General features: G+C 41.0%; 2 protein-coding genes across 3 annotated transcripts in view; one reads left to right on the forward strand and one right to left on the reverse strand.

Annotated features, from left to right (window-relative positions):
* Positions 1-1855: 1855 nt before the first annotated feature.
* PNO1 (partner of NOB1 homolog) lies at positions 1856-16306 on the reverse strand. 2 transcript variants are annotated; one of them, XM_049856422.1, is made up of 7 exons: positions 15998-16306; positions 15632-15781; positions 8121-8204; positions 7863-7923; positions 7507-7624; positions 3058-3128; positions 1856-2328 (listed from the first exon to the last, which is right to left on the reverse strand). In XM_049856422.1, exons 1-7 carry the CDS (start codon positions 16196-16198, stop codon positions 2261-2263), a joined length of 753 nt encoding a protein of 250 aa, XP_049712379.1. In that variant the 5' UTR covers positions 16199-16306; the 3' UTR covers positions 1856-2260. The 2 variants fall into 2 exon arrangements, with proteins under 2 accessions (XP_049712379.1, XP_049712378.1); XM_049856421.1 differs by lacking the exon at positions 1856-2328 and adding an exon at positions 2411-2780.
* Positions 16307-16599: 293 nt separating this feature from the next.
* DNAAF10 (dynein axonemal assembly factor 10) overlaps positions 16600-25772 on the forward strand; it is a 34307-nt gene continuing 25134 nt past the window's right edge. Inside the window, exons 1-2 of the mRNA XM_049857021.1 lie at positions 16600-16872; positions 23621-23721. Coding sequence (XP_049712978.1) covers positions 16690-16872; positions 23621-23721 — 284 coding nt within the window. The 5' untranslated portion in view covers positions 16600-16689. The remainder of the gene's footprint in view (positions 16873-23620; positions 23722-25772) is intronic.

The following is a 25772-nucleotide window of genomic DNA, read 5'->3' on the forward strand; positions in this document are numbered from 1 at the left end:
AGCTTTCTTACCAACCTAGTTACGACATTATGAAGCATGGAAGTTGGAGTCCAAGTCTTCTGGAGTGACTCAGAGGGAACTTCAGGGTCCCATCAGCCACTGAATACCTAAGAAAATGTTCTTTTCCCTCAGACCTATCCTCTAGGCAATGTCCAGTTTTAATATCAGCCAATACATAAGTGAATGGTTGTATGTCAGTAATTTTACTAGACACTGAGTATCCAAAGAGGCTGTAGGTAGGGGTGGCAGAAAAAGAATTACAATATAGCATGAGAAATACCACAGAAACGTAAGTATGGAATAGGCTCGAGGTAAATCTTCTTAGTGTCCAAGCCTTAAGGCTTTAAAGAAGTCATCTGATCCCGGTTGTTGAGATCAGCTTCCAATGTGATGTAGCCAGATTTCATTACCCCATTCCTCTTTCAAAAAACCAAACCTGTCACCATCGATTGCAACTCATAGCAACCCCATAGGACAAGGGAGAACCGCCCCATAGGGTTTCCAAGGCTGTAAATCTTTACAGAGGCAGACTGCTGCATCTTTCTCACTTGTGGGTTCTAACCCCCGACCTATCAGTTAGTAGCCAGGTGCTTAACCACTGCACTGCCTTGAAGGAGGAATAAAACCTGTTGGGATCAAGTCGATTCCAACTTACAGGATTACTATGAGTTGGAATCAATTTGACAGCAGTGAGTTTAGTTTTTTGATTTATTCCTACATCATTCTCATCCCAAGAACTAGTTGGGTTCCCTCTAATTTTGTCTCAAACCCCAAAGAGTCCTACTTCCAGAGGGGAGGGGGGGAGGCATAAATATCTGACTAAGTAGGGGGCCCCAGACCAAACTCTAAATCAAATTTTTGCAGCTGCCAGGGAAATGTATTTTGCTCTTTTGTATTTAACTGATAATTCTGATAAGAAAACTTCAAAACGAAGTTAGTTCAAACAATATCAAAACATTATTTTCACTTTAACAGAGAACCCATGTTTTACCCCAATCAAAATTGTTTTTTTCTGCCTCAGGTTCTTTAAAAATCAACCCAAATCATTTACGGTTACTTAGCAACAGTTCATTTCTGAGTGCTCTGAAAACCTGACTAAAGACTGGGCAGGGAGCCAGGGGTGAGTAGGGGGTAGAGGATGGGGGACCAAGATCTCCCTGAACCCTGTAGAGACTTCAAAAATGTCTGAGTCACACCCACCCACTCATTCTCTCTCCATGCTTCAGCCCACTGTGTTGGCCAAAAGAGCAGCCGTTTTGGGTGGAATATCTTCAGCAATTTCCAACAGGATTCCCACCATGGCATGCAAATATATCCAATCCCATGCAATATACAAACTTTTGGGACAGTGGCACATGTTAACTGATAAAAAGGAAACACAAACTCAATAAAAATACTTTCGGTTGTTACATGAACTTTCTAACTGCCATCCTTAACATTAGAAAGTTTTGGTCAAGGGTTTCAGAGATGTATGAGAGAACGCAGTTATCAAAATCACATGTTTAATGAGGTATGCTCCTTTCATATTAAAAATGCATGAAATAAATTCGATATTTAAATATGCAGATGCTAGTTAAAAGAATGTGTTTGCAGTATTCTTGGGAAAAACTTTCTACCATATTTCACCTTCACTACTTAGAAGAAATATACCCAACATTGGTAATATCTGACTACTTTCATTAAACACTGAACTGAAAAATAAAACTTTCCTCACATCAACCTTGTGACACAGATCTTTAATTTTACAAACTGCTCAACAGCCTGTCCTGATTCACACAGTAAAGCCCAAACTAATGACCTGATTCTAACATCACCCAACACTCCCAGGATTAAGGAAGGGTCATGAGTCACAGACTATTTCTTTTAATTAAAATCCATAGAGAAGAAATGTTTATAAATTTATAAATAAAAAACTTGCAAATTCATACTGAAAAGCTGTTGAAGCAAGAAGTTTCCCACTAAATGAGGGAATTACAAGCTATGCAAATCTGCCTCACGTGATTTAGGAGGAAAACAAATTACACTTAATTTGTGTTAAATACAATGATGGTATTAACTTCTGATATTTGAATTATCCTGAAAGCTGCTGAGTGTGTACACTATCAAACTTTGCTGTTTTTGCTTCTGGCTGAGACTGGAAGAAGGGAATGAAGCCTTATAAAGTGACTGAAGAATTCATGTGGTTTCTTGTGACCATTTGTAGCGTGTATGGTCTTTGTCTCTAGAGTCCAAAGACAAGGCAAGAGTCTCTAATTTGAAATCAGAATCGATCTGCTGCTCTACTAGCCACAGCACGGATGTTGCCATAAACCTTAGATGGAGGATTTCCTGTAGAGAAACAAAAAGGCTAGTCTACATATACAAATACACTCACATATACATGGTCTACATATACAAATATATATACATAGTCTACGTATACAGATATACCCACATACACAGAAGCTACCTGAAAAATGCTCTACAACCAGAAAATAACAGGAGTATGTTTCCACTGGATCCATCTTAAATTACAAATCCACCTTGAAGGAAATCATACGCAAATAGTCTCCAAAAAACCACTTTAAACTCCTAAGAGCAGAAGCCACTGAGTTGTCAAAATACCTCAAAAAGCAGCTAGCCAGTGAGACCTGGGCACCAGAGGAGATCCGCCAGGGTTCCTGAACCAGCTGCTGCCATCCTGCAACTTATCAGGAGGCAATGACTTTGCTGCATGATCGTGAAAACAGAGAAAGGTGCCTGTTGATCGAAGCTGTTCAGCAGCTCCTTTTTTGTTGGACCTAAAACGACACGTTCTCTGCTGTTCTGGAATGGCTTTTCTGTGCACCTTGTCAAGCAGCCAAAAATTTATAACCCAATAAAACCCTTTCTCTTCTCTAGTAGAGAAGCAAAGCTTTTCCTGCTTCTCCTAGGCCCCCCGTTTGCCAACCCTGAGTTTTCTACTGGCTATCTTTTACACTCCCTTAGCCTCAACTGAGTTGCACATGCAGTTTGAGTTCCAAAATTCTCTATTCTGTTCTTTCCAGACAAAACACCAAAGAAATAAACCATGATTACCCAGAATAAGGTTGCAAATGGCAGTTCTTGCCATCTTGATGTTTTGGAAAGAGCCAAGAATGTGAACTTTCCTGAAAGAGAGAGACAAGTTAGCAACGGAAAGCATTTCCTTAACTGAGTCTTGTAAGACAAACTGGAAAATTCACAACACCGATTCCTAAAAGAAGGCAGGAACTGCCTGACCCACCCTTGTTATTGGCGACTGTCCCAGGAAACACTGAATGCCTGATACACAGTGGGTAGTGCAAACAGTTCAGCGCTTGACTATTAGCTGAAGGTTGGTGGTTCAAACCCACCCAGAGGCACCTGGGAAGAGAGGCCTGGTGATCTGCTTCTGAAATGTCACAGCCTTGACAACGCCATGGAGCAGCTGTACGCTGCACCTGTGGGGTTGCCATGAGTCAGAATCCGCTCAGCAGCAGCGAACAAGGATAAACACTGGCTGGCTCGGCTTCAGTGATATCTGTATAGTTGTCACCACGGCAGCAGGGCGCCATCCCTTTCCTTCCTGCAGCTGAGATTCACGGGGAGCCCTGATCATAATAAGCAGGGCCTTGGTGTCTGAGACCGTGGCCTCAGCAGAAACGTGAAAACCCAAAGGGCAGGATGCCCCACTTTTTGATTAAAAAAAAAAAAGTGAGATTTGCTCCATGTGATGTTAAGAAAAAAAATCCTAGGAATGGACTCACACCAAATATTAATACCAGCTACCTTTGGATGCTTTTTGCTCATCTGCATTTTATAAGTTTTAATAATAAAGATGTATTTCTCATGTATAAAATGGAACCCTTATTCATTGCTGTGGAATCGTAAAATGGTGCAGCTGTGGTGGGAACAGCTGGGTGGTTCCTCAAAAAGTTAACTGAATTACCATACCAGTCGCTGTTGATTCCAACTCATGGCAACCCCATGTGTGTCAGAGTAGAACTAGGCTCTGTCAGGGCTTTTAATGGCTGCTTTTTTGGAAGTAGACTGCCAAACCTTTCTTCCAAGGTGCCCCTGGGTGGACTCACACCTCTAACACTTCAGTTATCAGCCAAGTGCATTAACTGCTTGCATATGGTAACTCCCTAGTTACCATACGTCTCAGTAATTCCATTCCTAATTACGTACCCAAGAGAACTAGAAACATTTGTCCACGAAAAACTTGTACATGAGTATCACAGCAGCATCATTCATACCAGCCAAAAGTGGAAACAACTAAATACCATCATGTGATGGACAGATAAACAAAATGTGGGATATCCCTACAACGGATTATTATGCAGCCATAAAAGGAATAAAGTACTGACTCATTCTACAGCATGGATGGTGCTGATAAATTATGCTAAGAATCCAGACACAAAAGGTGCATACTGTATAAAGTTCCATTTATACAAAATGTCCAGACCAGGCAAATCCATAGAGACAGAAAGTAGATCAGTGACTGCCAGGGAATGGGAGAGAAGAACACGGGTAATAAGTACAGAGTTTCTTTCTGGAGTGATGAAAATGTTACAGAGTTAAGATGGTGCTGATGGATGCACAACTCTGTGAATGTATTAAAAACCACTTTTAAAAGGTGAAGTTTATGGTATGTGAATTATATCACAATACAAAATTTTAGAAAAGACAAAAACACAAAACTAAGAAGCTCCTTAATATTCTTGGTGGATAATGGCTACCACCCAGTGAGTGTATTCTCTCTGCAGGGGCTTCATAAGCGTGTTTTCATTTAATCCTCATCCACCTGTATTCAGCCAATGCTAGTCCCATTTTACCAATGAGGAGAGAAGTTTATGAGAAGTCAAGTGACCTGCCTAAGAGTATACACTGGCAGAGCTAGGGTCACTGAATACTGAGAAATGCAAGTAATATTGTACTTAATGAAAATATACTTGGGTTTCAATGGCAAAACTTTCTAAGTTTTTTCAGTACTGAGAATCATCCAGACCCTTTTAACAGGCATTCCTTAAATGACTCAAGTCAGATTCACAATACAGAATTTTTCCTTCTCTGTCCTATATTCCAAAATGCTTTTTAAATTATCTGTACGCCTAACTTTGATAAAATTATTATTTAAGTAGAGTATGAGAGATGAAATTGGAGACAGTGAGAACAGATAGTATGAAAAGTTTTGCTACTAAAGTGCCAAAGTAACGGGGGCAGTGGCTGGAAAGGAATGTAGGCCACAGGACGTGTAACAGGCAAAGTTATCTCCTGTCTGGTGTATTTACCACATCTGGAACATACTGGTTTTAGGTTTATATCCTACTCACCTTATACCTTATTTTGCCACATTATTAGTAACTCATCAAAAATGACTTCTGTACCTGTAGAATAACCAGAACTTACAGCTCTATCACAATTAATCTTGCAGGCTGCCGTTAAGTCAGCCCCCAACTCATGGCAACCCACGCACCAACGGGATCAGACCACTGTGAGCCAGTTTTCATTGTCTGATTTTTTTACATTGCCAGGCCGTTCTTCCTAGTCTGTCTTAGTCTGGAAGCTCTACTGAAACCTGTTCAACATCATAGCCACACGCACACCTCCACTGACAGGCAGGTGGTGGCTGCACATGAAATCCACGGGCCAGGAATCAAACCAGGTCTCCTGTATGGAAGGTGAGAATTCTATCGCTGAACCATCACGGTCCTCTATTTCATAATTAATACAAATTGCTAAACAGGTAGATTTCCAGTTCGCCTATTTATAGCAAAAGCTACAAGATAGTTCTCTCCTTTAATTTCAAGTAGTTTGTAATTCAATTTGTAAGAAAAATACTAAAGATTTTTAAAGTAATAATAGCAACATTTTCATAATAGCCCCAAGCTGGAAACAGCCTAAATGTCCATCAACTGGTAACTAGATGTACTACAGACACACCACGGAATAGTACTCATCACACTCAATACAACAGATGACACTCAAAGCATCATGCGAAGTGAAAGCAGCCATACACAAAAGACTACATACACAGTTGTGTTTCCATTTATATGAATTGCTAGAAAAGGCAAAACCATAGTGACAGAAAGCAGATCAGTGGTGGCCTAGGAATGGGGTCAGGGAAGAGGCCGACAGCAAAGATGCACAGGGAACTTTTGGGGTGATGCGGATGTGTGAGTTCGGTGGGATCACAGGTGAACTTAACTCCGTAAATCACGCCTCAGAGCTGCTAGAGGCAGTTCAGCGAGTACATTTTAAGTTACATTTTAAATATACTTACAAATTTAGAAATTACAAATATGATATACCAACCATAATCTGATTAGCAAATCAGCTGTATCTTAGATTTCTAAATTAAATTATATATGATATTTTAAAAATGTGGAATACATTTCAATGGTTTTTAAGTTTCTAATCCAAAAAAGCTTTTCTTATGGCTTCATATTTCTAACTCCAGGCTTAATCCATAAAAGGTGTAAAAATATAATACACCCTGGCTTCATCTATAGAGGGCCACCAAGACAGCTCCATTTTTAGATTTTAAAAAATGATGAGCCCCTCAATTTAGAAGAAAGATGAAATCACTGAAAAGGAAATTACTTCTAGATTTGGTAGCGGGCAGATCCTCTCAGTCAATGGCTTCATTTCCCAACTTCACAGTATTACATAATCTGAGCCATCTGCCAGTGAGATCCCCAGCCTGGTGACAGAGCAGCTCCATTCTCAGAGCGCTAATCCGAGCTTCACTTTCGGCACCCTTATTTTAAACCTTCACCATCTTACTTATGTTTACGTATAGCTGCTCTCCAGTCTTTCACCCAACTCGCAATACTTACCTTTCTTTCATGAGGGTCTTTACAAACTTTTTTTTTTTTAAAAAAGGAAAGCCTCAGGAAGCATTAAAAATACCTACTCCTTGCTCTACCCTACAGATTTAATAGACTGCCCCGAAGTACCATTTAAATCTTCAACTGTAACATAATTTCTTTTAGAAGTGTCTCTAAACATTTCCTTCACTGCTAACTGTAATTTCTGAAATTTTCTCAAGTAACTTAATCTGCTTTCAGAGTAGGTGACAATTCATCCAGAACCATACACAGGCAGTCCCTGACTTATGATGGTGTTCTATTTCAACAACTCCGTCCTGAGTCGGTTCTGACGTTAAGTAGAATACTTCATTTTTTTTTAGCTTTCGTTATTATTGCCTTTTATTATCAATATCTTCATAAATCGTAACGTTGAACGACTGCAAGTGAACATCTGAGAATAACAGCAAATTCACACTGCAACACTGTATGTAGTGCATATATAACGATAAAACATAAAACAAAAAAAAACCAAACAGTTGTAATCGTGGTTCATCATAACTCAAGTACGTCGTAAGCCAGGGACTACCTGTACTGACAAAGATTTTGTGGTGACATTATGCATAAAATACAAATTTTATGATGTTTTTAAACCATCAAAAGATCAGATGTAAATTATGACCATAATTTTCTCAAGACCAGAAAAGATACTCACACATCAGCCAAAACTATCCGTGTCCTTGTCACATTCTCTATGGTGAATTTGGTTTTTCCTCCTTTGCCAGCGATTCGTCCTATTGCCCTTGAGAGGTGGTCTCCCTTTAAAGGCTTAACTAAACAAGAAGAGGAATACCTCAGCGGACAGGCCATTCCAGTGCACCGCCCACGTCCACATAAAAAGTTAAAATCATTAGCTCAATTATCCTACTAAATGACACAAAACAAACACTTAAAAAAAAAAAAAGTGGCTAATAACACAGCTCATTTGATGCTATTAGAAAAAATTGCGAGTCACCACTCAACAATACAGAAGGGTAATACTTTTGCACGAAAAGATCACCACACACTCACCATCTGTAATTTCAAAAGACTCCAGGAAGAGGTCGTCCAGCCTGATGAGGGCAAGTGCATCCTACACACAGAACCAAATGCTGTGAAAGCCCTTCCCTTTGGAGCCTCAGAATGAGTGAAGCAGAAGCAATGCTCAACAAAAACCCGCAAACTGTAGGGCTAGAAAACTCAATGATTTTTTTAAATGCCCGTATCCATTAAAATGTTCATATAGGGTATTTTTTAAGTCCTCATTTTAGATGCCATGAAATCACTCACCTCCACCTGAAATCCCAGAATAAAGGCTTTCACAAAATCAGCTGCTTTTGTCAGGGCGCTAACATCCTTGGTTTCTTTACAAGTCTGTTTAAAAAAAAAAAAAAAAGGACAACGTACAGGTGAAGATAAAAATAAAAGACTATTCTAACAAAATATGAGGAATGATCTTTTCCCATTACTATAATTTTCTTCCCCACAACCACTTCTCAATAAATTCAGTAAGTCCCAGTATTTTGATGGGATAAGCAGTGTCTTTAATTTGCAAAACAAACCTTTCCCAGCTGCAGAGTCTGTCAAGTGCCTGTACTAGGTGGTTGATCTGACTCTGCAGTGGACGGAAGCTTCCTCCAGCACAGCTCAATCACTCATATTCTCAAGGACCTTCTTACACTGTCCATCCCTACAATGCCCAAGCTGATCCTCTTCTCTTCTCCTTGGAGTCCTATCTAACCTCCTGACTTCAGTTACAATTGACATGCTAAGGTTTGCCAAAGCCACAACTCCAGTCCTAACTACTCGCATGCTGGATGTTGTTAGGTGACTTCCAGTCAGTAGTGACACATAGCAACCCTATGTACAACAGAACAAAACACTGTCCAGTCCTGCCCTATCCTCAATATTGTCACTATCTTTAAGCCCATTGTCGCAGCCACTTTGTCAATCCATCTCATCAAAGATCTTCCTCTTTTTCACTGACCTTACCAAGCATAATGTCCTTCTCCAGGGACTGGTCCCTCCTGATAACATGTCCAAAGTACATGGGACAAAGTCTTGCAATCCTCTCTACCAAGGAACACTCTGGCTGTACTTCTTCCAACACAGATTTGTTCATTCTTCATGGCAGTCCATGGTCTATTCTTCACCAACACCGTAATTCAGAGGCAGCAACTCTTCCATATTCTTTATTCATTGTCCAGCTTTTGCATGCATATGAGGTGACTGAAAACACCGTGGCTTGGGTCTATTCTTCACCAACACCGTAATTCAGAGGCAGCAACTCTTCCATATTCTTTATTCATTGTCCAGCTTTTGCATGCATATGAGGTGACTGAAAACACCGTGGCTTGGGTCAGGCGTGCCTTACACCTCAAAGTGACATCTTTGCTTTTCAACACTTTAAAGAGGTCTTTTGAAGCAGATTTGCCTAATGCAATATGTTGTTTGACTTCTTGACCACTGCTTCCATGGGCATTGATCGTGGATCCAAGTAAAATGAAATCCCTGCCAACTTTAATCTTTTCTATCATGATGTGGCTTACAGGTTCAGTTGTGAGGATTTTTGTTTTATGCTGAGGTGTAATCCATACTGAAGGCCGTGGTCTTTCACCTTCATCAGCAACTGCTTTGCTTTTAGCAAGCAAGGTTATATCATCTGCATCTCACAGGTTACTAACAAGTCTTCCTCCACTCCTGATGTTGCATTCTTCTTCATATAGTCCGGCTTCTCAAATTATCTGATCAGCATACAGAATAAGTACGGTGAAAGAATAAAACCCCGATGCACACCCTTCCTATTTTAAACCACTCAGTATCTCCTTGTTCTATCTGAACAACTGCTTCTTGATCTATGTACAGGTTCCTCATGAGCACAATTAAGTGCTCTGGAATTCCCATTCTTTGCAATGTTATCCATAATTTGTTATGATCCACTTGGTCGAATGCCTTAGCATAGTCAATAAAACACAGGTAAACATCTTTCTGGTATTCTCTGTTTTAGCCAGGATCCCTCTGACATCAGTAATGATATCCCTCATTCCACGTCCTCTTCTGAATCCAGCTTGAACTTCTGGCAGTTCCCGGTTGATGTACTGCTACAAATGTTTTTGAACTATCTTCCCCAAAATTCTACTTACATGTGATATTAATGATATTCTTCCATAATTTCCTCATTCTGTTAGATCACCTTTCTTTGGAATGTGCACAAATATGGATCTCTTCCAATTTGTTGGCCAGGCAGTTGTCTTCCACATTTCTTGGCATAGACGAGTGAGCACTTCCAGCACTGCATCTGTTTATTGAAACATCTCAAATGACATCCCATCAATTCCTAGAGCCTTGTTTTTTGCCAATGCCTTCAGTGCAGCTTGGACTTCCTTCTTCAGAATCATTGGTTCTTGATCATACGCTACCTCCTGAAATTTCAGGCTGAACACCGACCAATTCTTTTTGGTACAGTGATTTTGTGTATTCCATCTTCTCTTGATGCTTCCTGCGAAGATCAGTATTTTCCCCACAGAATCTTTCAGTAGTGCAACTTGAGGCTTGAATTTTTCCTTCAGTTCTTTCAGCTTGGGAAATGCTGGGCACTTCTTCCCTTTGGGTTTTCTAACTCCAGGTCTTTGCACATTTCATAATACCTTTGTCTTCTCTATGTACCCTTTGGAATCTTCTGTTCAGCTCTCTTATGTCATCGTTTCTTCCTTTTGCTTTAGCTACTCGACATTCAAAAGCAAGTTTCAGAGTCTTTTCTGACACCCATTTTGATCTTTCCTGGCATTTTACTGACCTTTCGCTTTCTCCATGTATGACGTCCTTATGTAATCCCACAACTCATCTGGTCTTCAGTCATTCGTGTTCAATGCATCAAATCTGTTCTTGAAATCGTCTCTAAATTCAGGTCTCAAGGTTGTACTTTGGCTCTCGTGGACCTGTTTTAATGTTCTTCAGCTTCAACTAGAACTTGCATAGGAAAAATTGATGGTGTAATCCGCAGTGGGTCCCTGGCCTTGTTCTGACTGATATTGAGCTATTCCATCCTCTCTTTACACAGATGTAGTCGATCTGATTCCTGTGTATTCCATCTGGTGAGGTCCATGTGTATAGTTGCCATTTATATTGTTGAAAAAAGGTACTTGCGATGAAGAACTTGTTGGTCTTGCAAAATTCTACCATGCGACCTCTAGTGTTGTTTCTAGCACTGAGACCATATTTTCCAACTGCTGATGCTTGTTTTAAACTTTTGCGTTCCAATCACCAGTAATTATCAATGCATCTTGATTGCATGTTTGATTAACTTCAGACTGCAGAAGTTGGTAAGAATCTTCAACTTTTAATCTTTGGCATTAGTGGTTGGTTCGTAAGTCTGTATACCACATTTTTTCAATAATGTGCACCTTCTACATTTGTTTGCCAACCGTGCTGTCTCAAGTTATTTTCAAAAGTGCTTTTTTTTTTTTTTTTAACATGTTGTTGCAAAACAAAATTAATATAGCACACTTACAAAAATACCTTGAGGGGGGACAGGGTGCAGTTGGTAAACATAGAAGGGACGTGTTATTTGCGTAAAAATACGATAGCAGTTGTATTAACTGGTCTTTCTTGTAGACATACAGATACTACCCTATCACTGACAGTGTTGTACATCAGGACAGATCTTTAAATGCTGTTTTTGACAAAGGATGACACATCATTCCCCCTCGATTTGTCATTCTTGAAACTGTAACTATGACTGTCTCATTCAAAATGGTCAATGCTGCCCATTTCAGCTCACTAATGCCTAGGCTATCGATGTTTATACATGCTATTTCATTTTTGATAAATTCCAATTTTCCTAGATTCATACTTCGTACATCCCACATTCTGGTTATTAACGGATGCTTACAACTGTTTCTTCTCATTTTGAGTCATGCAAATAAAAGTCCTGAAAGCTTGACTCTATCCATGTCATTAAAGTTGACCCTACTCTGAGAAAGATCTTCCCCAGTTGTATTCTGAGTGTCTCCCAAAATGAGGGGCCAATCTTCTGGCACTATATCAGACAATGTTCTGCTGCTATTCATAAGGTTTTCGCTGGCCAGTTTTTAGAAGGAAATCACCACGTCCTTCTTCCTAGACTTTCTTAGTCTGGAAGCTCTGCTGAAACCTTTCCACCATGGGTGACTGTGGTAGTATTTGAAATACCAGTAGCAGAGCTTTCAGTATCACAGCACCATGTAAGCTACCACAGTACGAAAACTGACAGAAGAGTGGTGATCACACCCAAGAGGATGGCTATTATCAAAAAAAAAAAAAAGGAAAATAACAAGTGTAGGCAAGTATGTGGAGAAACTGGAATCCTCATCTACTGCCGCTGAGAATGTAAAATGGCGCAGCTGCTTTGGCAAACAATTTGGTGGTTCCTTAAGAAGTTCAACATAGAATTACCATATGACCTACCAATTCCACACCTAGGTTAAATACCCTAAAGACTTGAAAGCAGGGACTCAAATATATTTGTACACCAAAGTCCACTGCGGCATCATGCCCAATAGCAAAAAGGTGGAATAGTTCAATTCGTCCATCAACAGAGAAATGCATAAACAAAACGTGATGCATAAAAATAACGGAATATTATTCAGCCATAAAGAGAAATGAAATTCTGATACATGCTCTGACACGGATGAACCTTGAAAATATTATGCCGAATGAATTAAGTCAGCCACTCATTTCTAGTTGCCATCGAGTTGATTCTGACTCATATGGACACTATAGGACAGAGGAGAACTGCCCATGGTGTTTCCAAGGAGCAGCTGGTGGATTCCAACCGCCAACCTTTTGGTTAGCAGCCAAGCTCTTAACCACTGCGCCACCAAAACCCTTTGCCATCAAGTCGATTTTGACTCAGAGTGGCCCGACAGGACAGAGAAGAATTGCCCCATAAAGTTTCCAAGGAGTGCCTGGTGGATTTAAACTGCTGACCCTTTGGTTAGCAGACATAGCACTTAACCACTACAGCACCTGGGCTCCTCAAAAAGACAAATATATGATCCCACTTCTATGAAATATCCTGAACAGGCAAGTGTGTAGAGACCAAAGTATTAGAGGTAACCATGAGCTGGGGGTGGGGAAAAGGGAGCGTTTGCTTAAGGCCTACTGAGTTCCTACTTGGGATGATGAAAACCTGTTGGGAACAGGTAGTGGTGATGGTTATACAACCCGGTGATATAATCTCACGATTCTCTGCATTGCACGTTTAAAAATAATTAAAATTGCCATGTCTCCATTACATGTATTGTACCACAATAAAACCATTAAAAAAAAAAAAAAAGCCCCCAAAAACTAAACCCTAGTTCCACTCCTATGTGTCCTTGGGTAAGTCACATAGATACTCTAGGTCTTAAGTTTTCTCAGCTGTAAAATAAGGAGGTTAGAGTGGAAGATCCTGAGGAATCCCTAATAGCATCAAGATTCAATTATTAGCTTTACGACTTTGGCCAAGACACACAAGTTCTTTGATCACTGGTTTCCTCATATCTGTAAGATGGAAGGATATCATCTACTTCACAGGGCCGTGTTAAAGACCAAATGATGAAGTGCACGTCCAAGTACCACTATGGGTCTGGTATACAAGTGTCAACAATGCTGCTGTTTGCTGTCAAAGATTTGGCCCCTGACTCATGATGACCCCATGCACAATGGGATGGGACCACTGTGACCCACAGGGTTTTCACTGGCTGATGTCTGGAAGCTCTGCTGAAACCTGTGCAGCACCACAGCAACACACAAGCCTCCAATAACACACAGGTTGTGGCTGCACCTAAAGTGCATTGGCCAGGAATTGAACCCAGGTTTCCCATGGATGACAAGAAATCTACTACTGAACTACCACTGCCCTCTTCAACAAATGTTAATGAGATCTAAATCTATGCTGCAGCAATTCCTAAGACAGCTAAGCATAACAAAAGTCAGGCGTTGAAGAAATGACTGACAAACCAACCAATTACAACGGAGGAAGAACTTCAGGGAGACCCAGGAACATGACAGGAACTGAAGTAGGAAGAGGGAGAGAGTAGGGAGGAGAAGGCCTTCTTCAGAGGGAAAGGCTACCCAGAAGTACGGAATAGAAATGTTCAAAGAGATGATGAGAAACCAACTTGGGACCAGAGTTGGGACCCATTAACTAAAAAGCAGGTTTAGTTAAAAGCTTAAGTCAGGAAGTCATAATAAAAGCAACATGGTCAGAGAAAGTTGGCACAGAGAATGTATATGAGGAAGGAGAGACTTAAAGTAGCAAAACAAAGGAAACCTATAGTGAAACATGACATGTCTTGACATGAAACCATCAAAACCTGAATTAGAGTGGCAACAGGAACAAACAAGGATTCTACTGTCAAGTTCAATATTATGAACTTTACCAACTATTTAGAGCAGGGCATCTCTGCTTTGTCCCCTTATCATACACAGTGCATCAGAGACAAGTCTACACCTGTCATAATGATGGTATAAGAATTCTCAAGGAGGATATTACAATTAACTTTGGCCATAGATTATCATGTAAAATTGCCACCAGAAAAAAGCTCAAAATTAATTGATTTAAAATGTCTAACTACTGGATTAAAGGAGCCCTGCTCAGTGACTGACATCCACCAGCCACTCTGTAGGAGAAAGACCTGGGGATCTGCTCCCATTAAGATTACAGCCTAGGAAACCCTATAGGTCACTTCTACTCTGTCACACAGGGTTGCTACAGGTGGAAATGGATTTGACGGCACACAGCTACATACATACATACACATATACATACATATATTTACATATATACATATAAACCAAAACCAAATCTCTTGCTGTCGAGTCGATTTCAACTCACAGGGACCCTACAGGACAGAGTAGGACTGCCCCATAGGTTTCCAAGGAGCAGCTGGTGGATCCGAACTGCCGATCTTTTGGTTGGCAGCCTACTTCTTAACATACATGTGCGTATACGTATATGTATATGCATGTATGTATACGTGTATATATACACACACACATAGGAAACCCTGGTGGCACAGTGGTTAAGTGCTACGGCTGCTAATCAAGAGGTCGGCAGTTCAAATGTACCAGGCGCTCCTTGGAAACTCTATGGGGCAGTTCTACTCTGTCCTACAGGGTTGCTATGACTCGGAATCGACTCGATGGCAGTGGGTTTTATATATACATGAGCTCTGGTGGTGCAGTGGTTAAGTGTTTGGCTGCTAACCAAAAGGTCAGCAGTTCAAACCCACCAGCCAGTCCTTGGAAACCCTATGGGGCAGCTGTACCCTGGTCTATAGGGTCCCTATGAGTTGGAATTGGCTCGATGGCGATGGGTTTCGTTTTGGTTTGGTATACACACGTACATAACTGATTTTCACATTTATTTTTATACTTTAAAGTATATAGCTATTACGTATACACATATTTTTTTTTTTTGCAATACTATTAAGATGCATGGTGCCTGTACTGCTGCAGCCAGTAACTAAAACCCTGCATATGCCTATGTATGTCACTCACATACTTCTGCCTTAGGACAATGCCTTTCTTCGGTCTTCGCAGTTCAATGCGATACATTATAAAAGATATGCACAGACACAGCCAGTATCCTCATTTAGAATTCAATTAGTATTTGTATTGAATCAAGATTTTAAAGGCATTTAAGAAGTTCAAACTCGATATATATTAGAAAACTGGAAGAAACCACTTAACAAGTCCCATTCAGCAAAGTCTATTCAGTCCTCGATCCCTGTAGGAGAAATCCTAGTATATGTGGAAATAGTTGGCTCGCTCCTTACCCTGATTTCTACATTCCTGGATTTCAAGTTAAAGCGTATCTGAAGTCCCAAATGTTCTACAACAGGAGTAAATATCTTCATCCAGTTCTCTTTCAATGGTGTGTACCTGTTAGCTGGGACTGGAATTTTCCTTGTTTCTTCTTTCCCACCCTACAACAGAAAAGAACACAACTTAGGAGATGTCTGGAAGGGTGGGGATGGAGTTGTAAAATGACAGCTGATCCACAAAAAATCTTCCTTTAAACTGAACGAGTTAAGCCTCCGGAGAGTCACTTCTCCAGAAGAGCACCGCAGCTTCACTATCACCCAGAGGTTTAACCCGTCTCTGGCCCCTGCCCCACTCCTGTCCAGGATCCCGGCCAGTACCAGGAGCCCATCCCCGGAGAGGGGCGGAAAGACGGGCCTCTTCGCCGGCCGGGCCTCCTCCGTGTCCATGCGGACCGCGTCTCCGCTCCCCCCCGACAGCTGCTGAGCCTGCCGCTTCTTCGCCCGCCGGCCACCCCTGCGGGTGACCTGGGTGAAACCGTCCTCGGCCCCGGCGCTCTGTGCCTCCATCCCGCCTTCCATCCCCAGGGATCTCCGGCCCGGCAGGCGCTTCCGCCTCCACCACGTGCGCAGCCGCACGTCGCAGGCGCACCCCGACCACCCTGCGAGCACCACCTGCCCCAGGGCTCCGCCCCCTTCCCAAGAGGTCCCACGCGGGGTCCTCAGCCAGGCTTTTTTAATGTCGGTGGGGGCCATCTTACAATATGCCTGATTCTTATGACCTCCCTCTGGCTGCGCAAGTCACAGATAAAGCATTTTGTAATCTCAAAACTGTATATGTAAAAGAGTCAGTCATAAAAGTGATAAACATATTTGTGTTGTCCCTAAAGGAAAATTTGCGCGCTCTCTGTAGTGTATCTGGCATTATCTTAGATAACTAAATCCAACTAGCGAGGCCCGGGTACGGCAAGCGGGAGAGACAAACTGTCGCTAATGTTTGGGGTCTGGTTTCCAGGTTAGTGTTTGCGCGGGGTTCGGGGCTGGCGGTTGCTGGAGGTGGCATTTCTTGGGCCATGTCGGCCTTTGAGAAGCCTCAGATCATCGCCCATATCCAGAAGAGCCTCAACTACACTGTGTTTGACTGTAAATGGGTGCCATGCAGCGCCAAATTTGTGACCGTGGGCAACTTCGCACGGGGCACCGGCGTCATTCAGCTGTATGAGATCCAGCATGGGGAGCTGAAGCTGCTTCGGGAGGTGGGTGCCGGGTCGAGACTGCCCGATTCCAGGATCTGGGAATGTCCTTAGGGGGACGATTGCCGATCCTGGGCTCTGTATTCTTTGCCCGAAGTCTGCTTGGCATCCGCCCACAACGCAGCTCGAGCTGCGTGAGACTAGCGAAGCTGAGCGCAGACTAAGGAATCTGTCCGACTTAAAACGCTTTCGTTGGAACCCTGAGTTCTCTTCGGCGGGCTAGTTCATCTGCGCCCTGCCGACCCCTTTCTCCAGCCGTCTCCAGCGCAGTCCAGCGCGAGATCTTTGGGAGGTGACGTTAAGAATTCGTGTCTAAGTTCGAGACCCTTTTAGGCAGTTCAGAGTTGTTTGCTGAGAGTCTCTTACTATGCCCGTGTTAATAAAATGCTTTTTCATACCAGCAGAGCCAAAGCGGCGCCTATCCCCCGAACCTGCAGTGTAATTGGAGGAGACAACCTATCACATTTATTCATTCTTTCACCAAGTGTCAGTTGAGGACCTGGTATTCCCAGGCATGTGGATGGCAAGGTCCCCAATCTCACGGAATTTATTTTCTAATAGGGGAGATAGTCAAATAATTAAACCAACGGTGCGTACGTACAAACCGAGATGAGTTCTTTAAAATAAAGGACCACGGTTCTATGAGAGTAAAAACAGATTTGGGATGAGTGGAAGGCGCAGTGGTTAAGCGCCTGGCTGCTAACTGAGAGTTCAGCGGTTGGAACCCACCAGCCATTCATTCTCCTTCAGAGAGATCTGGCAGCCTGCTTCCGTAAAGATTTACAGCCTTGGAAACCCTATGAGGCAGTTTTGCTCTGTCCTGTAGTCCGAATTGACTCGCAAGCACCCAACCAACAACAACACAGAAGCTAAGACAAATTGGGAGTGGAGGATGAGATTTCCAGGAGACACAGCAAATATGGAAGCCCAGAGGTGGAGAGGGTTTTTCACTTAAGAAACAAGAGGGATAAGCACGGACCAGACCTTGCATGATATGTAGGTCATTTAGAGGACTTATGTCTTTATTCAAAGAGAAATGGAATGTCCTTGAAGGGCTTTAAGCAGGGTGTGGCACGATCAGATTTACAAGTTTTTTAAAGATCACTAGTGAAAGAATTAGAAAATAACAGTAACATTTTGTAGCTCTTCACAATTTAAAAAATGCCTTCATTTGGGTTGCCTAAAAAAAAAATCAGGCATTATCAGGTGTTTCGTATTGTAAGAGGCTACAAGTGCAGGAAAGCTTGAAAACTCCAAGAATCAAAAGTTATGGGGAGAATCTGCTTGGAGGAGATGAGGGTTAAACTGGGAAATAAAGGATGAATACAATTTCAGTATGCAAGTTTAGATTAGACAATATGCAAGGCTCCAACCCACTTCAAGTTTCCAGGAGTGCCTGTTTTCTTTTAATGTTGTTTACCACTTAGCCACTAGTCACTTGTTGCTATTCTAAGATCCAGTTCAGGTTATCTTGATTTACAAAGCCTTTCCTGATCCCCACACAGTGGAAGTTTTCTCTACACTGTGTTCCTGTAATACTTATTGCCTGTGCCAGGAACGTATATCCTGTCCTGTATATGTCTGACCAGATCGTAAGCTCTTTTCGAGTGAGGACAGTGCCTTTCTTTAGTGTTGGTAAGGAGCAGCTACTCAATAAATATTTGTTGAAAGAATGAGGAAATGTATGTCTGTAAAGAGGCTTTAAGTTCGGAAACTTAAATATTGGTCTATTGATCATTAATCGACTGGGGATCAGGAGTTTGAACAAACGGGGAATATTGGAAAAGTAGAGAGAAATTTAAAGCTGAAGTATTAGGAGCAAATGCCCAATAGAAGCTCAAGCAGAGAGTATCTACAGACTTGTGATTTTTTAATAAGAATATTTGATTTGTGCACTTTTCAGGGATACACTTATTACATAAAATGAAAGATTGCTCTTTGTCTCCTGTAGAGATTCTGGGGTATTCTAGCAAATTTTAATTTTTTTTTTTTTAATAGTTTTGCTTTTTGAACAGAAGTAATACATCGTCATGATAGAACATTTAGAAAATGTAGCTAGGAGAAAGAAGAATGTTAATATCACCCATGATCTCACTCCAGGAATATCCACTTATTATGTTTTCACCTGTACCTTTTGGGGTCTTCTACTTTTGTTCTATGTAAACTATCCACTGAGAAACTAATATTTCATGGTACTATGCTAAGGAAGGACCAAAGATATTTGAAAGATGAGTCCTTTCCCCTAAGGAGCCTACCCTGTCAAAACAGAGTAAAACAAGCTCAAAAACACATTGAAGAACTTAGATTGTATTTGGCTGTGATGGTGCAATGGGAAAGAAGATAGGTTAAGTATAGGCACCGTGGTTCTCCAGCCTTACTGTGCATCAGGATCATCTGAATGTGTTTCATTACCCTGGTTTTTGGTTTTAAAATATTCATGCTTTGGCCCCACCCTTAGAAAATCTAATACAATGGGTCTGGACTAGGGGAAGGCCTGGAAATCAGTATTTTTAAAACTCCCCCCAGGAGATTCTAATGCATTCCAGGGTTGAGAACCATTGGGCTAGATGAGTTATTTATTAAAATATTAGGAAACGTACCTGATTTAGTCATTGTGAAGCCATCTTAAGTCATGTGTTCCAAATCCCACGCAACCAGGAGAAAAACAAGTGAAGGAAGCAAATGGGTCTTTGTGATGCCTTCCTTGTCTTGTTGGTAAGAGGGTAGACAGGAAATGAAGGGCAGGGCCTCTGTGGACAGTAGAGGAGTTGGTTGTACCACACAAAGGTGCTTGAACAAGGGTTCAGTGGGAGCTAAAAGCCATCTCTTGCTCCCTGAAGCCTTACTCATATAGAACTTCATCAGCCTATAAAGAGCAGCTTTTTTATAATTGGCACGAGGATACCGTATGGACTAGTGGTGACCTTGAAAGACAGAATCATGGTTATTGGTGTTTATACTATAAAAATTAATACTAAGCTAATTAATACTAAGCTGTTTTAGCCCCTTTGCCACTGAATGCACTGCCTGTTAGCTTTGGTTGACTGAACCTTTTAATGTTAAGTAGTGCCAGGATGTGGAGGAGGAAATAGTGACAGGCTGTACTAGACCCACCCACAGACAGAACAGAAATAGCTCTCACGGGAATTATCGATCATGGGTTTCTTTAAAAATAACGTTAATTTATTGCTGTAGCAAAGAGAAACAACAACTAGGCCAAATACGACCATCACTGATGGTCATTTTCAATGTCATGTAGCAAAAGTTATTACTATATACTAATTTTTTTGTGTGTGGAGTAATGATTGCAAAATAGAACTTCCTTTTTATTTTCTAACAAAAATTTGAAGTAGGCACCCAATTCTTTTCATCTTTTCTTTCCAAAGGTAAAATAGTGTTTAGCAGGGGCAAAGAGGGAGCCCTCTTATGACCTTTAAAAAAAATTGGCTTTGCTCCAACATCCTCTCTTAATTTACCTACTGTTAATGATTTCCGTGAATGTCCGAGGACAGAGAACACACACCTGCTTTTTATGTCCATTTGGCAGCATCACTCAGCCCTTTTGAGCAGATGAAGTGCCGTCCCTGTTCCATGCAGATTATAATGTGTTTATACCTTTGAGTTTATTTTTAATAGGTTGATACACTTTGAGTTTGAGTTTGGCAAATTTGACCCCAAGTATCTTTAAACCTCTTCATGTTCTTTTGATTTAGGAAGAGAGAAAGAGGATGAAGAGAGCTTAATACCATATATTTAAGTCTTGTAAAGACAAGAATGAAGGTAAAAACCAAAAGATAGAAATCTGAATGTAGGTTTAATTCATGCATGTTCCATTAACCTCCCCAGTCCATTCCAGGATTGGAACATTTCTTTGGTACTGTTTACTAATGACTCTCAGATTTACAGAATGGGAGCTGCTTCATAAAATGTTTATTTAATTGATTTAAATCTGAGTCTGGAGGTAATTTAATGGAAGGAGCTTGGAGTCTACCTGGCTGTTCGGACTTTGGGCAAGTCACTGTCCTCTGAGCCTTAGTTTCCTCAGCTTGAAAGTGGTGTTCCAAACGCTTATTATACAGTGTTGTATGTTTTAAAAAGAGAATGGGTATTCTAGTCTAGAACACCTAGAATAGTATCTGGTGTATAGTTGTTCAGTATATGAATGCTATTTTCATTATTGCATGTAAATGACAAGAGCCCCGGGATGTGAAAGCATGGCGGTAGTATATGGAGAAAAGAAAAGGGAAAGTGAACTATAGCAGTGGTTTCTCCTCAGCACTGACTGAGAAATTGATACTCATTTATACTGTCATTCAACAAATGTTGAGCACCTACTCTGTTGAACAAATCAGACAAGGCCCTGGCTTTCTGGTGTTCACCTTCTGGAAAGGGGGCAGATAGATAATTGAATGAATAAGATAATTTTACTGAAGATCACAGAGGGCGAGGTGAGAGTGATTAGGGAAAGTATAGGGAGTTCCACTTCAGACTGGAAGGGCAAGGAAGCCTCTTGGCAGAAGTAACGTTTGAACAGATTTCTCAGTAAGGTGAAGAAGGGAGACACGATGATGGGGGTGGGGCTGGGGGGAGTGCAGTTCAGCAAAACGCAAATGCCCTGAGGTAGAAATGACCTTGGTGTGTCTGAAGAACAAAAAGAAAGCAAGTGTGCTTGGAGTGTAGTAGAGAGAACTGGAGTAGCAGGAGGTGAGGTCAGACAGAAAGGCAAGGCCAGATTTTGTGTGCCACAGGCTTTGTGCATTTTGTGTGCCACAGGCCTTGGTGCCTCTCCTGGGGGTCTAGGGATGCCTTTAAACGTAGATTCATTTCACTTGTATTTGTAATAAAGATCCATCTTTAGCATCCATGCAATGGCAGTTGCAAAAATATCTAGTATAAGGCCTGCTATGTAATAGACAGGTTCTCAGTTTGTTTTTTTTCCTTCTAAGATTGGGCTTCTCAAACGTTCAGATGTCAGAGCATCCGGACATCATGATGCTGGTTTTGGAACACCATGAAATATCGAGCAGTCAATTCCATCCTGCACCAGGGAGAGTTGTTCCAGCAGAAAAACCTGACAATGTTGTGCATATTCTGATCTTTACCCCGTGAGAAGTGACCGTACTTTTTTCCAGGTTTTCCTATCAGTGTTCACTTGCTAGTGTTTTTCTTAAAGAGAAGCCAACAAAATGTATTGAAGAAAATTTAATTTTAAGAAAAACATTCCCAATGACTAATTTTTTGTGTGAATTTTCTAATTACCCGGTTATTTTCTGTTAGTGCCGGAAGGTCAGTGTGTTCCAGGAGCGTAGTTCAAGATTCTCTATTCCAAGGGATCTGAAAGGGTGAAAGAATAACAGGGAGGAGAGCTTTTGCTTCCAGTTTTTTTTATTACTGACAGTAAAACCTTTTAGAAAATCTTGGAAGAGCTGGGTGCGTAATGTAGGACTGAAAGGAGGAGGTTAGTTTTCAGCTCTGCCGTGGCTTATGGAGAAGAGCCCTCATTACAGGCTCCAGATGACAGGAATAGAATTATGGGAAGCAGGATGCCTTAGCTCGTGGAAGAGAAGAAAATAGGCTGCCAGTCTTCCCGGTGCTTCTCTGAGAAGAATTTTCCAGAGGGTTTTATCAGATTGATGATGGCAAGGCTCCCGCAGCTCCTAATCCCCCTAGTCTCCTGGAACCACATTCCTGCCCATCAGGGCCCACCTGCTGCTTACCTCTTACCTCCGAGGCCTGTTTTTGGTTTCTGCTTCAGATTTTGGAAGCCATTGTCAATGGCTTAGAGCTGGGGGAGACCAAGGCCAAGTAGGGCAGCTGGGAGGAAGAAGTGAGTAACTGTTTCATCGGTTGGAATAAGATGGAACGCTGAATTAATTTCACCATAGAAATTGTGTCCTAAGAGTGGCTAAATGCTATACCACTACTGATGTATTGCAGGTACCAGTACTGTACTTTTATTTGGGCAGAAGAGGCAGGAAGGACTTAAGTGGTTTGGAATTGGAAGCTTCTTTGTTTAAAGACAAAATGTCGATCCTCAAAATCAAATAGTGGTTAACTATTTGCAGTTCATACTGATGCCACCTTGAACTACCTTAACCCAAGCCAAAACCCACTGCCGTTGAGTCGATTCTGACTCATAGTGACCCTATAGGACAGAGTAGAACTGCCCCACAGGGTTTCCAAGGAGGGGCTGGTGAATTCGAACTGCTAACCTTTTAGTTAGCAGCCTGAACTCTTAACCACTCTGCCAGCAGGGTTCCCTTTGGCTGAAAGGTGTACAAGTCTCTGGAGAAAATGGGACATAAACATCTTCTGTTTATAAGGTTCTGCAGGAAGGCACTTAAACATTTTTGTTCCTGTAGCCATCCAGGAAGAATAATACCTTCGTTATATTTTTTTTTCTACCGAGGATCTCCAGGAAGGAAGCTGTATTAAATGCTGAAATTTTCATATTTGCAAATCATTGGAGATGGCGGAGTTGTCAGCATTTGGATGTCCTGTTAGGGAGATGAGAGGAAAGGCAAATAAAAATACAATTTAAAAAACCTATTAAAAACTTTCTTTTTGGTATTTATATATTTTGAAGCTATTAAAAAAAACTAGAGAAAAAATGATTATTTTTATCAGAAAACATTTTAAGCATCTTTTAAGTTGTGTCTTGTTGAAGTCCCGTAACAGACCCGTAAGTAATCGTGGACTATAAGTAGCTGTTTACGTCAATAACGTGTCCTCTCTTCCCCCTTCTATCAAGATTGAAAAGGCCAAACCCATTAAATGTGGGACATTTGGTGCAACGTCTTTACAGCAGAGATACTTAGCTACTGGAGACTTTGGCGGAAACCTTCATATATGGTAAGATTATTTAATCAGTATTTAGACAGATGAGATAAGCGATTTTTTTGATATTTTTGTTACTCATCCTTTGGAAGAGAATTCTGATTTTAAAATGTACCTTGTTCAGTTTTAGCATTTTGTAGAAATGTGAGAATTATTTTTTAATATATTTCTAGATTTTATATTCAAAATGCATTTAAAAATACGAATTTTTTTTTCTTTAGATAGTTACAAATAATGTTATCAGTATTTCCACACATGCTGTTTGGTGCTGACAGTTAACACTCCTTATTTGTAACTAAAAGTCTATTCCCCTTCCACCTGTAAGGACACAACATATGAAAATGCACATTTATAATACTGAAAAATTAGATGTTTACATTTCGGCAAGAGATTTGACATTACAGAAGAGACAGCAGTGAATTTTGTCTTTTAGTTGAATGTAGAACTGCTATATTCAGTGAAAGTGAGTTTCTTTTTTTTTTTTAATGCTTAATATCTAAGCACAAATTTTTAGGAACACATTTATTGAACAAATCAAAATAAACCTGTTTTGAATGGACAAAATCATTATTGTGCCAAATGGTTTTAATTTTCATGTTCTATCTAGAGTTATTTCTTCATATTTAAATTAGAATTGAACAAGCTGAGTTGTTGTTGTTAGGTGCCTTTGAGGTGGTTCCTACTCATAGTGACCCTGCATACAACACAGCAAAACACTGCCCGGACCTGCACCGTGCTCATGATCGTTGTCATGCGTGAGCCCATTGTTGCAGCCACTGTCAGTCCATCTTGTTGAGGATCTCCCTCTTTTTTGCTGACCCTTTACCAAACATGATACCCTTCTTCAGGGACTGGTCCCTCCTGATAACATGTCCAAAGTACATGAGACAAAATCTCGCTATCCTTGTTTCTAAGGAGCATCCTGGCTGTATATTTTCCAAGACAGATTTAGTGGTTCTTTTGGCAGTTGATGGTATATTTCGTATTCTTTGCTAGCACCGTAATTCAAAGGCATCAATTCTTTGGTCTTCCTTATTCATTGTCCAGCTTTCACATGCACATGAAGTGATTGAAAATACCATGGGTTGGGTCAGGCACACCTTAGTCTTTCTTCAAGGTGACATTTCTGCTTTTCAACACTTTAAAGAGGTCTTTTGCAGCAGATTTGCCTGATGCAATATGTCCTTTGAGATCTTGACTGCTGATTCCATGGGTGTTGATTTTGGATCCAAGTAAGGTAACAGCCTTTACAACGTCAGTATTTTCTGTTTATCATGATGTTGCTTATTGGTCCAGTTGTGAGGATTTTTGTTTTCTTTGTGTTGAAGTGCAACCCATACTGAAGGCTGTAGTCTTTGATCTTCATCAGTAAGTGCTTCAAGTCCTCTTCACTTTTCGGCAAGCAAGGTAGTATCAACTGCATATTGCAGGTTGTTAACGAGTCTTTCTCCAATCCTGATGTCGTTTTCTTCTTCATTTAGTCCAGCTCAGCATACAGTTTGAGTAAGTATGGTGAAAGAATACAATCCTGACACATACCTTTCCTGATTTTAAACCACGAGCTATCCCCTTGTTCTGTTCAAAGGACTGCCTCTTCATCTATGTACAGGTTCCTCGTGAGCACAGTTAAGTGTTCTGGAATTCCCATTCTTTGCAGTGTTATCCATGATTTGTTATGATCCACACAGTTGAATGCCTTTACATAGTCAATAAAACACAAGTAAACATCTTTTAGATATTCTCTGCTTTTAGCCAGAATCCATCTGACATCACCAGTGATACTCTTTGTTCCACGTCCTCTTCTGAGTCCTGCTTTAATTCCTGGCAGTTCCTTGTTGATGTACTGCTGCAACTGTTTCTTAATTGTCTTCAGCAAAATTTTACTTGCTTGTGATATTAATGTTATTGTTCAGTGATTTCTGCATTCTGTTGGGTCACCTTTATTTTGGAAGGGGCACAAATATGGGTCTCTTCCAGTCCATTGGCCAGGTAACTGTCTTCCAAATTTCTTGCCATAGACAGGTGAGTGCTTCCACTTCTGCGTCCGTTGTTGAAACATCTCAGTT

Source organism: Elephas maximus, chromosome 17 (genome assembly GCF_024166365.1).
Source record: "Elephas maximus indicus isolate mEleMax1 chromosome 17, mEleMax1 primary haplotype, whole genome shotgun sequence".
In the NCBI taxonomy this organism is placed as follows: Eukaryota; Metazoa; Chordata; class Mammalia; order Proboscidea; family Elephantidae; genus Elephas; species Elephas maximus.

Excerpts from the sequence above, each read along its gene's own strand:
- PNO1 (XM_049856421.1), bottom strand. The coding sequence starts at position 16,198 with ATGGAAGGCGGGATGGAGGCACAGAGCGCCGGGGCCGAGGACGGTTTC. Across the intron at positions 7,625-7,862 it reads GTCTTTTGAAATTACAGATG|TTAAGCCTTTAAAGGGAGAC; the intron begins GTGAGTGTGTGG and ends CTTCTTGTTTAG. Across the intron at positions 2,781-3,057 it reads CATTTGCAACCTTATTCTGG|GTCCAACAAAAAAGGAGCTG; the intron begins GTAATCATGGTT and ends GTGTCGTTTTAG.